Source organism: Biomphalaria glabrata, chromosome 14 (genome assembly GCF_947242115.1).
Source record: "Biomphalaria glabrata chromosome 14, xgBioGlab47.1, whole genome shotgun sequence".
NCBI classification, from domain to species: Eukaryota; Metazoa; Mollusca; class Gastropoda; family Planorbidae; genus Biomphalaria; species Biomphalaria glabrata.
In genome coordinates this window covers 26,906,983-26,923,575 of record NC_074724.1, presented here as the reverse complement: position 1 = coordinate 26,923,575, position 16,593 = coordinate 26,906,983, and the positions used below count along the sequence as shown (strand labels likewise).

General features: G+C 35.6%; 1 protein-coding gene across 1 annotated transcript; it reads left to right on the top strand.

Moving 5' to 3' along the window:
* The first annotated feature begins 3,739 nt into the window (after positions 1-3,739).
* On the top strand, positions 3,740-12,455 carry LOC106062755 (N-alpha-acetyltransferase 50-like). Its single transcript, XM_013221061.2, has 5 exons — positions 3,740-3,891; positions 9,885-10,021; positions 10,708-10,827; positions 11,082-11,148; positions 11,870-12,455. The coding sequence occupies exons 1-5, from the start codon at positions 3,884-3,886 to the stop codon at positions 12,075-12,077; spliced, it is 540 nt and encodes a 179-aa protein (XP_013076515.1). The 5' UTR covers positions 3,740-3,883; the 3' UTR covers positions 12,078-12,455.
* Positions 12,456-16,593: the final 4,138 nt, after the last annotated feature.

The following is a 16,593-nucleotide window of genomic DNA, read 5'->3' as shown; positions in this document are numbered from 1 at the left end:
AAAAAGTTAACATATGTTTTGTAAATGTAGTATTTAGTATGACAGAAATGACAAAACTTAGCAATAAAATTGTAAAAAAAAATATTTTTGACCAAAAATCTAAAACCATTTGCATAAATGTGTTTAAAAAAATGGTAAATTGCTATCTCTCTTACTAAAAAGCCTCTAGTGTTTGTTACTATTAATAGTGAATAGTTGTAAAAATTGTGTATTTTTATGAAAAAACTGCTTGCATAATTGATTTTAAAAAATTAGATTTTTCGCTTTCAATAAAGAAAAAAGTAGCCGTTGCATCAGAACTTTGAATGATCTAAAATATCATGATGTCCGATTTTCATTTTCTCTTCTGGTTTCTGAGCTCTAAACGGGACGGACGGACAGACGGGCCACACAAAACTAAAAGCGTCTTTTCCCCTTTCGGGGAGTCTAGACCTAGCAGGGTTTCGTTCACAAGAAATTAATATGGACGCAAGCATAAACGTAAGCGAATAGTTTGTTGGCCATTCTTTTCCCTTGAATGTGGATAGGTCTCTACATTTCTCTGTTGCAAGAACGTTTCATGTCACTTCCTTTTCAAATTTTCTCTTTTTTTTTATTTACATGCTTCCGTTGTTACTTGAAAATAGCCGGGGGGGGGGGGGGCGTGCAGGGTAAGAAACCTAGGACCATCGAGACGATACTGCAGAGCAAGTAACACACGAACAAGCAGCCATCAAGAGTTATGCTTTACTCTTATAGTTATATCAAAATAATGTAATAATCTAATTAAGATTGTGATTGCACTGTAGTTATTTTTTTTTTTTGTTTTTAATTGAGATTTCCTATAGTCCCTATTAAGTCTCTTTACATGTGGTGGTGGTCCTGGTAGAGATGATGGTCTTCGGCTTGTTGGCCTCCGGATGACTCTGGCTTTCTTTCACCGACATACGTCATAAACCTTCCAGCTGAAAGTCCATCCTCTCCCAGGTTCGTGACTTCTGATAATTTGCTGTTTGGTGTAGCTTGTGGTTTTTGTACAGGGTAGGGTAGCTAGCCCTACGCCCAACCCTCCTCCTTTTTCAGCCGGGCTTGGGGCCATCCTTTGGCGGAGTTTCTATTTACACGTAGAAATACAAATTAACGTCATAGAAACCCACGTTTGCATAAATGGGTTGAGTTTTAAGTAGGCCTATATCAAATGCAATCAAGTTGTGGGCAGAATCGTATGGTAATATCTGGGACGATGTTGACACCAAGTCCGCCCCTGGTAGGGCTAAAGCATTGCTTGATAGTCAATAATATGCGATTAAAAATTAAAATAGAAATTACTGAAAGTAGATCGATACCTATATGCTTAAAATCATTTTTAAAACAAGCAAAATAACAAAAGAAATGTTTTAAAAAATTATCTAAGGGAAAGAACTCGGCACTTACAGCTGTAATATTTTTCAAAAATGCAGAAGTTATTTCTCTTTTTTTGATATCAAACAAAATAATTAATTACCAACAATAATTAAATAATTGGATAATTTTAATTGATTCAAGTTTTCGTTAGATACAATAAATAATTGTTTATAAATTTCAACTTGATCCGAGAATGGATGTGGAAGAAAAAATAACATGTTCAATTACCTAAGGGAACAAAACCCTACATACTTAGCAGTATCAAACAAAATAATTGTTGCTAATAACTAACAAGATACTCGTTTGGAGCAATGTCAAGCTGTTACCAAGGAGTTTCATGAGCTCTAGTTGAATTATGTGAGGGTGTGCAAGTAATGCAAAACGAATTCACGCCTCGTTTTGAACAATGTCAAGCTTGTATGATGCAGATATACACTCGTTTTATCATCATCAAACTCTGTTTGAGTGAGTGCATGAGGGGCCTCTCTTGTAAAAACATACGAAGAAATCATACTGTTGTGCGTAATACCACCTGACTGGTCAAGAACTTGGGGCTTCCCAGACCTTTCGAAACAGAGATCAGCAAGTCTTGGGCAGTCCTTTTTCCTCCCCGCTGCGGTGTACCGTGAGTCGAAGTTTGGCCCTGACCGTGCCAAATATGAACATATGGAACAGTGTCCCGTCCCTCACTATGCTACAGTACATGCGTGGGCGGCATCTACAGCGCCTCATGTGCTCCCAGACTCCGTGAGCTTTGGGATTCAAACTACTTTTCTGTTTAAAATTTTCTATCGTCTGGAATGTTGCCAGAGCTATACGATTGTTTCAGAATCCATTTGCCAGCTCCTAAGCTGTGAAAAAACATTTTCAATATTGAACTTTGAATATACGTTTTACCATTATACTGTTCAGGAATTAAACTAAATCCTTAAAAGAAACAAAACAACAACATGGGGGTAGACGGGTTCACCTAGTCCTTTTCGACATAAAATACTTTTTTTTTTTTTAAATTCAGTAGTTCAAAAGGTTTTACATTGTCAAAGACAAAGAAAACAAATTTCATGGTCTCTCACAACAAGTAACATGCTACGTCAAAAATTGTTCATAGTTCATTTGGTTGTCCTATTTTCCGGCTGTAGACGTCATGGCTATTGTTCTCTGTTGTAGACACATGTACGAACAAATGTATGCATGACGCGTAGGACGTATTATATAAGATGTCCTCACATGCCAAACGATGAAACAGTGATTCTTCCGAAGGCAGCCGTCTCCAGTTTCCACGGAAGCCTGGAAGCCACAAAAAATCCCGGGAAATACAATGCTAAATGTTTTTGTTGGTGCGTTGACTATCTGACAGATCAGCTGGATTTTTCATTGTCTAATGTTGTTATGTCCAGCACTATATACTTAAAACTGGGCTAATCAATGCAAACAATGTTCCTGTGCATCACTCAGTCATCACGTTGTGGATGAGGAGAGTGTTCGGCGCCATTGTATACAGGTCCAAAGAGGAACCTTATTAATCTGACCGTTTTTCCACATAACCATAGGAGAAAACTCCACAAGTTGGCAGAAATTAATGCACCGGCTTCCAGGTGTTAACCTGTCATCAAACCAAGATTGAAGCCAAAAAGCATTGCAGTGAGCTCATGAGGAATTTATATATATATATATATATATATATATATACATATATATATATATATATATATATATATATATATATATATATATATATATATATATATATATATATATATATATATATATATATATATATATATATATATATATATATATATATATATATATATATATATATATATATATATATATATATATATATATAGAGAGAGAGAGAGAGAGAGAGAGAGTTTTATACGCTTAATTTTACCCCTCCCCATTTCTCTAAAACACGGCTACGCCCATGTAAAAACAGAAATGTAGATCAGTGTTTCCCACACTTTTTAGCTCTTTAGAGGAATACTTAGCTTTTTTAAAGAGAGATTAATTAATTTACGGGTGACCTACTAGATCTAGGTTTAATTAATTATTCCAGTAGTTTAATGAGCACCTATACAGGCCTCGCGGAACACTAGGGTTCCGCTAACACAGTTTGGGAAACACTGATGTAGACAGTATCTATAGATCTAGCTAGAATCTACATGTCTTTGAATTATCAAATTCAGATTTAAAAAAAAAACACGAAACAAATCTAGATCTGGGCGAAGCATTTTTAATTTTAAAAAATAGTAAGCGTCTGTTTTTTAAAACTTAGCTAAAGAATTTTGACCCTGAGTTTCAAACTCAAAGCTTTTAGCTAGAAAATAGAACTAGATCTGATCTATGTAGATCTAATCTATAATTTCCTTAGGAAAAAAAAAACAAAACCAAGTATTCCACTTCCGCTGGCGGGTTTGTCTTTTTACCTTACTTCTATAATCAACACATTGTATTGGCTACACATCCAATTTTTGGTGTGTGGTTACTATCACACACAATGACCAAGTATGTTAAATTACCAAAATATAAATCTAGATCTATGTATAAATGTGTTTACAATGAGCAGCTTGAATCTAGAATTCTAGATCTAGAAGTAGATCTAGATCTTATTCTAGAATCTAGATCTAATCTAGAATTTTAATAGTTTAATAAATAAAAAAAAATAGCATTACAATTAATAATTTTCAATTATGAATTAGATCTAAATCTACTAACTAAATGACTAGTCACTAGTAATGATCCAGTGAATTACATTTTTATGTGATTAATAACGATTAATTAAAATGTAAAACAATTACAAAAATAACAGTTACAATATCATAGTCAAAAACTCAAATATCATAATTCATAGTTACTAAAAACTTACTTAACTTAAAAAAACTTTAAAAGATTTAAGTTACACTACAGTCCTACTAGACTAAGGACTAAGTCACTAGTAACTAGTTACAGTCATTACAGTGTTACAGTATAATGATAATGATAATCATAGACGACATAGTCATAGACATACTAAATTGATAGATTGACTCAATTGATTGACATAGATTATATAATTAAAATTATATAGAGATAGATGTAGTCGACATAGATTATAGAGTCTAGTAACAATATAGTTATATAGTATATAATATAGATCTTAAATCTATGTTTACATATAAAATCATAATATATTTTTTATTATTTACATACTTAAATTTACATTAGTCTTGTCTTAGGTCTAGGAATTAGGGGTCCTAGTACTAGACTCATAGAGACAAGAGTTACAGTAGGACTCTAGCTAGACTTTAACTTTAGTTAGTAGACTAGTCTTGTTGAGTCTAGAATTATTAGAATGAACAATTACAATTCCATGATTAGCTATTTTCAATGAATGATAAAAATATGAATCATGAATGATACTGAATAATCAATAATACTGATAGATCTAGCTAGACTTAAGTTAAAATTCTAAATATAGAATATATCTAGATGCCAAGACTAAGATTCTAAGATGACTAAGATCAGATCTCTAGTAGATCTAGACTTAGATTTAGACTCTAGACATTGTATTATTGTATAATATATTTAAATATAATATATAGATTGTATATTGCTCGTCATTGGCCTCCTTCAGTCATAGAACGACTATGGTTCATCTCAGACTCAGAGCACACTTCCTCATGTGGCTGTGGAGCCCTATTTTGGAGAGACACTCCCGTCCACAGATAGCGCAGGTTAAGGTGGCTTTTGCTTCGGTGGTAGAGGAGCTGGCAGTTTTTCGGATTGTGCATTTTTCTTCCTGAGCTGAGACCCATGTACTTTCACTGTCCATAGCTTTCTTGGTCACTGTCTCTCTCCATCTGTTGCCGTCTAGAGCTATGTCTTCCCAATTGTCAGTATTGATGTTCACTGATTTGAGGTCAGTTTTATTACATCTATGTAATGGAGGTGGGGGCGACCAGTTTTTCTTGTGCCAGTCGCGAGTTGACCATAGAGGATGAATTTCTATAGTACTATTGGATCTGACTAGTATACTAGGATCTAGAGTCTGTGGTCTCGATTTAAAAAAGTAGTTAGATCTAATTCTGTTACAGTTGAGTCTGGGCTTGATTTGCATTTAATGAAAACTAGATATAGACCTAAAATCTACAATCTTAATTATTAATTTATCTATATACTATTATAGATCTAGAACTAGGTAGCTTAAGTTAAGCTAGATAAGCTAGATAATATAGATTAGATGTTAGTCTGCAACTTTTATATAGCGCTACTTTCATGCTTATAGCATGCTCAGAGCGCTTTGGTCCAATCTCATTTATGGACCAGTTGGGGGGGTGGGGGGTATCTAGGAGAATGTTTTCTGTGCTGCCTTTAGGTGCTCAGTAAACACAACTCGAGTCGGGTGTCGAATCTCGAGCCCCCTTCATAGTTAGCCAAGTTAAGTTCAAGCGTACTTAGCCTCTCGACCACGCTTCCCACTATTACTACCGGTATTCATTGTTACTCAGCAGAGGCCTCAAAGGCCATGTATACAGCAGAATGATAATCACTAATTAGTGCTAAGAGTTATGTTGGGGAGTAATCCAAGTATTTTTTTTTACTTTTTAATATATAACAGGGTTCGTAGCGCTCCTAAAAACTCCTAAAATCTCCTAAAAATGAAAAGTCTCCTAAAATCCAAAAATTCTCCTAAAAATTGCCGAAAATCTCCTAAAATTTTTCCACTCTCCTAAAATTTTTAATCTTGCTTATTTCTTGCTAAAAATGCAGGGGGGGGGGGGGGGAAGCAGCCTAACCAGGCATTCTGATCGCATAACCTTACGGGCTGGCTGTGTTAATGAGCTGACTAGTGACGCTTCTACACCGCCTTTCACCCACTTGGGAAGCGCAACCTCGTGATTGAGGATGGCCTTGGCTCAAGCAAGCATTTCACCTGGCAGTATTTTTCTGAAGTCAGCGTAGAAATGTTTGTTTCCATTTATTGTTACCACTAAAGACGCGCTAGATCTAGTCTGTAGTGACTATTGTCTATAATTAGTGCAATTACCAGACAAATGTGTAGGCTACACCCCTCCGGGCCCTCCCTCACCTAAAATCTTCTTGTTGTGAGTGTAAGAGTGACTTCGCGTTGAAAGTCCGTAAATCTTCTAGATCTAGCTAGTATCTGGTAATAGTATCTAGATCTAAGTTAGATCTAGTGAAGATAATTCGCACCTAACCTGAAAACTCAGTGAATTTTAGTCAATTTAATAATCTCGATACATCTAATGTCTCTAGAAATACGCTAGATTCTAGATTTACGCTAAATCACTTAGAGTCTAGTGAAGATAATTAGCACAAAGAAGAGAAAAGCCGGCAAATTTAGTGACTTAGATCTAGACTAGATCTACGATATATTCAGTGAAGATAATTCGCACACTGCCGCGAAAAGTCCGCAAATTTTAGTGACTTAGATCTAGACTCTAGATCTACGGTATATTCAGTGAATATAATTCGCACACAGCCGCGAAAAGTCCGCGAATTTTAGTGACTTATATCTATACTCTAGATTTACTCGAAATCACTAGAATCTAGTGAAGATAATTCTCACACAGCCGTGAAAAGTCCGCAAAATTTAGTGACTTAGAGTTAAAGTCCGCGAATTTTAGCGAATTAGTCTAGATCTTATTGTAATAACTGAAGGGAGGCAACTCAACGAGACATAGACGTTTATTTACATAGAGACATGACAAAGAAAGAGGGCATCTGCCTTGAGTACAGCATCTCCATATTGGCTCTACTTGAGCGGAAAACGTTAGTCTCTCATGTCAACATCCGACTTGTCTGGTCACTGATAGTGCGCACCTTCTTTCTGCACTATCTTGGATGGCGGTGCGCATGACAAAATCATAACATTGCCCCCGTCTTAGCACTTTTCGTCCCGAAAAGAAACACTGCAGCTGAGGTTTGACAGTTCAGGTGGAGGTTGATCAGATGGAGCCACAGGCGGCAGGGAGCGTGTTCCCCACGAAGCCATCCGCATTGTTTTCCTCCAGTGCCGCTTTCTCTTTCTCCAGTTGACCAGGCTGTTGTTGCGACGATGACGTGGCCGTTTGACACACAAAGAGACAGTGTCGAGCACTGTTTTCTTCAGCACAGCCGTTGATCGGACACGCTGTCTCAGCAGACCTTCCCGACAGACGCCTCTCAACGGAGCTGCAGGTTCACATGCAGCCACGTTGCAAACAAAGTCCAATGCTCCGCAGTCATCATCAGACAACAGTCTCACGTCCAGAATACAGGTCTCTTCAGTTTCAAGTGGAAAATGTCTTCCTCTTGACGGTTCAGATTTAGAGTGGTCCGATTGACATTCATCTATGCCAATGTCGATGATGATGGTAGAAGTACATATGCCCTGTTGGTGGTTTTGTTGGCATCTAAATTCTATGTGTGATGCGCCGCACGTACAATTCATGGTAAACTTCTGGATGCAGTTGTCGAGCTTCGAATTTCCTTTGTAGGCACCGGAAGATAGGCAGAGGTCTTTAAAGTCCATAGCAACAGGCTCGAACGCAGACCCAACGTTGTCTTGATTTGTCCGGCTCATTGAGGTATTGGTAACAGGTACAACAGGAACAAACGCTTCAGGCACATAACAGACTTCAGTTTCTTCATTTGTCGCCTTCCGTTCAACTCGGTACATCCCGTTGAGATCATCACAGCAATCGCCATCACGTTTCTCGTCTTGAAAGTCACAACCACAAGACTTGCCCACAACACAGACACAGACGGCGCTCAAATCCCCAGCGTCTCCGTCACCACTGTTTGTGCAACCACAGTCTTGACCACGCAACTTCTTGACCAACGAGTCTACAGGCAACTGCTCCTTTACCAACGAGTCTACTCCTTCTTTCAGCTGAGACACCATTTTATCTACCTTGTTCCCCATACTGTTCATTTGTTCACACATTGCATCAATACCTTCATTTATTTTGCTAATAAGCTCATAAATCTCCGGTTCAATTTCAAATAGGTAGGTCTCCGGATCTTCGTCTTCATCAATTAGGGCTTGCCGAAGACGAGCTGTAAGCACCTCCTTGCTACCACCAAGCTTCAGGCGTCTGTAACGAAGTTCCTGCCTTAGCTCTTTAACTAAAAGCTGGTCTAGTTGATTCAAAGATGCCATTGTGCTAGAATCCTACCTCCTCTCGTTGAGTCGCCTATAATCCCACTTCTGAGACCAATTGTAATAACTGAAGGGAGGCAACTCAACGAGACATAGACGTTTATTTACACGGAGACATGACAAACACAAAGGACATCTGCCTTGAGCACAGCATCTCCATATTGGCTCTAGACTTGGGCGGAAATCGTTAGTCTCTTATGTCAACATCCGACTTGTCTGGTCACTGATAGTGCGCACCTTCTTTCTGCACTATCTTGGATGGCGGTGCGCATGGCAAAGTCATAACAATATTTATTATTTTTAAAATCAAATAACAATAATTGATTTGATAAATGCTTAGTTTTGTGTATGTTTTACTATGTATCACACAAACGGATAGAAAACACTCACACATATCATACATTTCATACTTTAAAAAAACCTCCTAAAATCTCCTAAAATTTTGTCATGGAAAAGTGCTACTAACCCTGATATAAATATGATGATAGAAAAACTAGTTTAAGATCATTTTCGAAGTCCAGTGACAGTGTTGAAGGACATCATGATTAGCAGTTAGATTGTAATAATTAATATCACTGCACTGTTAGATCTTGTCTATTTATAGAATTACATAATTGTTACCCCTGGGATATCAAAATAAAATGATAGCAAATTTAGAATCTTGTCACTGTTATAACCCTGATCGAAAAGACAACCAATCAGAAACACTGACACTTATTATGGAAATATACTGGGTAGCTGTTTAAATTAAAGAATCAAGCAATACATAGTTAAATATCCACTTTGTTAACATTAAGTCTAAAAGGCGTTTAATAAATTATCTAATTACATTACTGATTGATTACATTCCACAGTGAGTTGGCATTTCTTAACACTCAAAACCACTACCATACATAAAAGGCTGCTTAACAAATGCATTCTTTTCACACATAGATAGGAAATAGGAGTACTTATAAGATCATTGTATTCAATAAAGTTTTTGTAAGAAGCCAAAGGCCTTCATTGTTACAAAGAGGGGCATTTAAGTTTGCATGAGAGAAATAAAAAAGTTGGGTACTGCTGCTCACAGCCCTTTTTTTTTTTCTCTTTTCATTCATTTAATTAAAGAAAATTCTTAAAATGCTTACAATCCAATGAGCGGATGTTTTTAGGCTTCTGTAAACCCCAAGCCACTTCATTGCTTCAGGTTTTGATAAGTTGATTGGTGGACAGATGACTGCTTAGATTATCATTGCAATGATTCTGATGTTCCTAATGAAACTTAGTAGTAGTAAGATATCCATGTTAAAGTCAACATGCATGGTAACATTCTGTGTCAGAACATTGATGTACGAGAACTTGCTTTCTTTTCTAGGGGTAGAACTGAGTTGGGAGACATAACTCCTCACAACATTAAGCAACTTAAAAGATTAAATCAAGTTGTTTTTCCGGTGACTTACAATGACAAGTTCTATAAAGATGTCCTAGAAGTTGGTGAACTAGCTAAACTGGGTAAGCATTTTAGGCAGAAAGAGGAAACAGTTAATTAGATTAATTATAAACATTTGATTAAAAAAAATAAAACAACTTAGAAGGTTGAATTATTGAAATTTAGAGTTTAGACATTGAAGGGTTCAAGGGTGAATAAAATTCTTTTATACCTTAGGCCATTAGCAAAATTTGGTAAGACTAGCTGCCTATATTCTCACTTGCCAAAGCCATAGCATTTAGAGTTGGTTGAATGTGGCTAAATTTGCTGTTTATGCTTATTCTTTAGCCTTGAGTCAAATGTGTAGCCAAAGTTTGATTCCAGTGTATTTAAGGTTGCAAGCAATACATTTACTTTCACTTTTCTTTTCATACCGGTAGCAAAAGTCAACCAAAAAATTAGCAGTTTAAAATGAGTAGGGCAGTGTTTCCCAAACTGTTTTGCAGAACACTAGGTCACTAGGGTTCCGCAAGGCCAGAGTAGTTGTTCTACAAACTACTGAACTAGTAGGCAACCACATGAATTAATCTCTCTAAAAATTAAGCCAAGTTTTCTGCTAAATACTCAGAATATGCAAAGTGTTCTGTTAAGGAAAAAGTTTGGGAAACACTGGATTAGAGAATGAAATCTTAGTGCTTCGACCCTTTTTTTTTTTCATTATTATTATTTCATCTATTTATATGCTGTAAATTTTAATGGTTTTCCACAGCATATTATAATGATATTGTGATTGGAGCAGTTTGCTGTCGAATCGACACTTCTGAAAATGTTCGACGGTTGTACATCATGACCCTAGGCTGTTTGGCTCCTTACAGAAGACTTGGCATTGGTGGGTAGTCAATCTTAGAAGTTTTGTTAGTGTCTATAAAGTTAATGTTAATTGAAATGAATAGTGGGTGAACTTTTACACAAAGTAAATATTAAGTAGTAAATATTTACATATATCTAAAAAAAATCACATTATTCAAACATTGTAATTTAATATTTTAAAAAATTTCATTTAATATTATTATGCGTCTCTGTAATTATTTGTTTAATTGATCTGACAAGCATGTTTTGTTTCTTTTTTTTAAATTTATATAGGTACTGTTATGCTTGAACATGTGCTCAACATCTGTGAAAAAGATGGTAACATTGATAACGTCTTCCTGTAAGTCTTAAACATTCTGTTGATTTAAGTATTCTGTTACAACATTGTACTCTTCGCCTATTTATGTTACAATGTGAAGATAGCAGCTATTTCAATTTTCCCTAATGCCCTATCGATTTCACATTATTGCACAATGAAATTATTGCCACTAGCTATTTGATAAATGTTAACTTTGATGTTTGTTTGTTTTTTTCTCTTTTAGTACTCATCTAAACTTAGCAACTTTATACAAAATGATGATTTGAAAAAGAATGAAAACCATATTTTATGAAAACCCACTGATACCAAAACCAAAGCAATTTATAAATGTAATTTTAAAAGATAATTTCTTGATGAAATTGAATCATAAAAATTCTGACTTAAAAGTTACAGATAATTTGTTTAATTCATTAGCTATCATTTTCTGCAAGGGAGCATGATTGCATGCAAAATCTTAGTCCCATATCATTGTAGAAAAAAAACCAACAAGCCTTGTTATCTCATGAAAAGCTATAATAGTTGCAACTTTTAAAACAGTTTTAAAATTACATAGCAATGAATACCATTACCTCCATAATGTATTAAATCAGTTGTTTTTTTAGAAAAAGACTCTGTTGTCTTAAAATTATATTGATAATTGTCTGTAGACCTTTTGTGGTGCTTTTTCATGACACCTATCATTTACTGTCAATGAACTTGACTTGATTAAGTTTCTTGTATTTCATGATCTTGTATTTCTCAGACATGTGCAAGTCAACAATGAAGGAGCCATAAAGTTTTATGAAAAGTTTGGCTTCAAGATTGTTGAGGAAAAGAAGAACTACTACAAAAGGATAGAGCCTGCCGATGCCTATGTTTTACAAAAGTCTTTCAAGGAAGGTTCCACAGATGAAAGGAAAACAGCTTCAGAGACCTCTAGTGAAGACACAACAGATAAAATAATGTCATAGCATTTTCCCATCTGCACATTTACCACCTGCTTTAGCTTTCTTAAAATTATTCACTTTTGTATTTGTGTGAGATGACTAAGAATGTTTTTCACATTTATTGACATCAAATAGTTACTTTAAAATTTTCAAAGGGTAAAAATTTATGATTTAAAAATCTCTATAATACCATTAGGCGTTCTTGGAAATAGTATAAAATTGTTATCATGTTGCAAGTTTTGGAACTCTTTGAATAAGTATACATGCAGGTACTATTTAATTAGTACTGTCTTGTCAAACGGTAAAATAAAACATTGCTAGATCTTTGATTTGTGCACTGGTAATTGAAAACTCAAGCTGTGAGTCTGTACTATTAGCATGTTTCAGTTTGTCCTGAGTGATTTATTATCAATCATAATGAATGTTATACCTTTTGTTCTCATTTTACTGTTGGCATTTTTAATTATTATTTTTTAGTATATAAAAATTGATCATGGATTTAAAAAAAAATATTTTAGTTGCTTATTTTTTGTGTGTGAATCATTTAATATTATTGCTATACCAACTTCCTTCCTGTAGGCTGACCATGCATTCCTTTATCTCTGTGGCATAATTTAACTGATAATATTACAAATGAAGGCACTTAAAATTTAAGCCAGATATAACATTGTTTTCCTACATAAAGGAATGTTGATCTTTTTTTTTTTTAAATTAAATTTTTAAATCTCATACCTAAGGTGTGAAAATATAATTTCAGTTTAAAAAAAAAAGTTACAAGTATGCAAGTGTTAAACAGAAGATTTGGTCGTAGCTGAATTCAGTGAAACAAAGTACCTGGTTATGTCATCTATTTGATATAGGCATGTTCGTCCACTTTTACAGTATACGAATGTATGCAAACACAACATGAAGCTCTTCAAAATCGACGCTAACAGCTGGGAAAAAGTGCCACTGGATAGATCCACATGGAGAGCCATCATAAAGGAAGGGTCCTGTATTGCAGAAGCACAGTGATGTCCAAACTATGGCCTGCGGGCCAGATCCAGCCTGCAATGTGGTTCCATCTGGCCTGCCAAAACGTCGGCACAAAGAGTTAAAAAAACAACCCTTTTTTTTTTTTTTTTAATGTATCTTACCTACATTAGGGCCCTCTGATCACCCTAGCCTTTGTATGCTCATGAAATGGGAGAGTTGAAGAAACTACAAGTGGAATTTAGAATCTACCAGGAAAAGTGAACAAATCATTTTTTTTTAACATGATAATAAGCCAACATATTTGATTTCTAAAGAAAATGTGGCTGTTTATTTTTTGGTACCTTTACAGTCATGTGGCCTGTGTCACGAGTGTCGGAAAATAAATTGGCCCACTGGTTAAATTAGGTTGGGTATCACTGCACTAGTAGTAGGAAGGATTAAAATGCAATTGCGCCTGGTGATTACAGATGTCCTCAAGGATTGGCCTCTTTAGTCACACAAAAAGTTGCAAAGGGACATACAATGCCTCTAAGAGTGCAGTTTAGAAGATTTAACAAACTTCAAAATAATGTTAGTGTCAGGGCTGCTAGCTTAGTTACATGTAGGCAAATAATGTGTGCAATACTGAAGCTGACAGCAATACCCTCAAATGACATTTTTCCAACATTAAGAAAAAAAAATTTGATTAAATTACACCTAGATTGACAAGAAGTGATATCTGGTACAAGTCAGGTGGGAAGATTTTTTAATTCTTTTAGCACATATATACACAGGCTAGTAATGAAGTCAGAAAAACTTGACATCTGAAGTACCCCTGAGATGAATGAAAATGTCATATATCAAATTCTGCAATTCAAAAGTGAAATTCTATGCCATGAGTTACATTGTATTCAATTCATGTCTTATTAGTTTAGTCAATGGCAAGAAAAAATACTGGATACTGAAGTCCTTCGAAGAGCAGGTCTGCAAAGCATCCACGCAATCCCAGCTGCGATTGACAGGACACATCCCTAAGCGACTCCTGTATGGCCAATTAAGGGAAGGAAAGTGCTTTAGGGACACCCTCAAAGCTTCTTTGAAAGCGTTCAGCATAAGCCCTGCCACCTGGGAGACAGAAGCACATGACATGGCGTCGCCCTGTGAAAACGGGCACACAAATTGCTGAGGAAAAGAGAACATCGCCAGAGAAGAAAAGCAAGGCCAATGACACTAGCTCCAGCTGGAATAACCTGCCCAGTGTGCTGTCGATCATTCCGAGCTCACGTAGATCTCACCAGCCACATGAGGAGGCACAAAACCCCAGTGCAAAGCCCTCAGCCCCCAGGATGACAGGTGGTCATCATCAAACCACGATGGACGAACTATATATAATATATTCAGTGTTTTGTAAAAGGTGTGGTTTTTGATTAGCCTTTTCTCTGCTCATAGCTTTTCCAAACTCTTTCCCCCCTCCCTCAGGGATGTTCCAATATGGTAAGAGATTGTAAATAATTGCTTTGATACATACAAGTATCATATTACCTATGAGACATTGTCTTCAATTCTGATGAGTGCATTATTTCATAGTGCAACCTACATATATTTTCACATCTGATGCAGACAAATTGTTAACAGGTAGTCTTGTAAAGTTCTCTTTTTGCATTAATCATCCTCAATGGCATTTCTTTGGATGTGTGTCCTGCGACCTTTTTAAGAATTCTGTAGATGTTTCAGAAGCCATTTGCTGCCAGCTTTATTTTTGTCAAAGGCAGTGAAGGCTAAAATACCCAGTATATAATTTGTTAATTACAGCATTGATAGTTACTAATAATGCTTTTAGGTTTGCATTAATGTGTTACATTTATTAAATATTTTAGGCCATTATTTATTTTTCTTATAGAACTCTTATAAAACCGTAGATGCATCCAGTGCATCTTATGGAATGAAAAAAATACAAATAATTTCAGGAAAAAATACATATGCAAACAAAGTTTTCACTAAATGCTTAGCTTGCAAACTCTTCATGGCTTCAAAATGGTGGCTGGATGTTATTTTGAAAAATAGCTCTAATGGTTTTCCAAGAAATTTCATTTTATTTGTATCTTTGGGGAAAAAACAAACAAACTAGCTAATTGGCTACACAGGGAAAACTCTGATGGTTTGACTGTAATAATTGTTTAAAATATAATCATCTTAAAATTTAATTTGGCTTTTTAGTTTGAACATGACTTCTGTGGGAAATACTGCACTTGACTCAAATGTTTGTTTTCAGTCAAGAGTTGAATAGAAGTAGTGAACATTTAGCCCATTATTTTGTGTAGAAATCAATAGCTGGACTATTAATAGAAACACTTGATTGTTCAAAGCTGACTAAAAACACTCTTGCAGCAATGAAGAATTCTCATGTCCCTCAGCTTTCCTCATAGGAGTGCTATGTCCATGTAACCAAATCCCTCCACTTTTCCCTGTCAGTGGCTGTTCTTAGCAGGATATCAAGACTGAGCCCCAGTACATTATTTTACTAAGACTGCTTATGGAAATTTGTTGTGATTACAAGGACTCTTTTCTCATATAAAAACAACACAACAGAAATATTCACATTAATAAAACAAGACACTACATAAAGAGTTCATTGGATGATTACACACAGGTATCTTGGTCCTTTTTGTTTCTTGATCAAAGGGTGGTGTTGATAAAGCCTGACTGAGTAAGGTACGAACTAGTTTTTGTACCGCTCTGTTCTTGTCTTGATTGACAGTACTTACCCACTTTGTGACGACTTGACAAACCGGTAGTTATGATGGAGCGGGTGGCTGTTGTCTTCCAAGATTTTTCTAAGATTTCTGTTCAAAAAGTTGCTTTCAATAATAAGGTGTTTGATTTTTTTGGTCATCCAGGACTTATTGTTTCCATAGACTTTTATTATAATTAACTCCTCGCAGAATAATAAATAAGAGTTATCAGTTTCTGTTTGTTCGCTTATGTCTGGACAGTTCTCAATAAAGATTTCCCAGTTAGTTTTCTCAATGCATCCTCATAGTTTTTCTACAGCTTCTTCCAACCATATCTTGACAGTTTTTATAACTCTATTGTTGTTTTAAGAGTAGGTTTGTAATTAGGTATAAGATGGACTAATGTATGGTCAGATTCTGCAAGTGGGAATAAACTTTTACATTTGTAAGCCTGCTTAATGTTTATGTAGCATTTGTTGGGCGTTCTACCCTGCCTTGTTGGGAGGGAGACGTACTGGCTATTGTTTGGCAGTGTGTTGTCAAGATTTAGGTTGTTGAAATCTCCAGTTGTTATTACATAATGTAATCCAAAGAAAAGCTGGCTGGATAACATAAAAATGAAGGATTACAAGAGGTATATAAAATGAAAAATTATAGAGCAGCATCAGCTTCATAAAGAAGGATTTGGTTTTTAGATACCTTAGTGTCACTTAATGTTCTAAAATATCTTTAAATTTCACTAGTGAAAGTTATCTACAACCATCTACAATTTTCATATTTTTAAGTGAATCTTAGTCAAGGGTGCAAAATGACAACAAAATCTGCTAATGAACACATTGAAATCACAAGTCAAA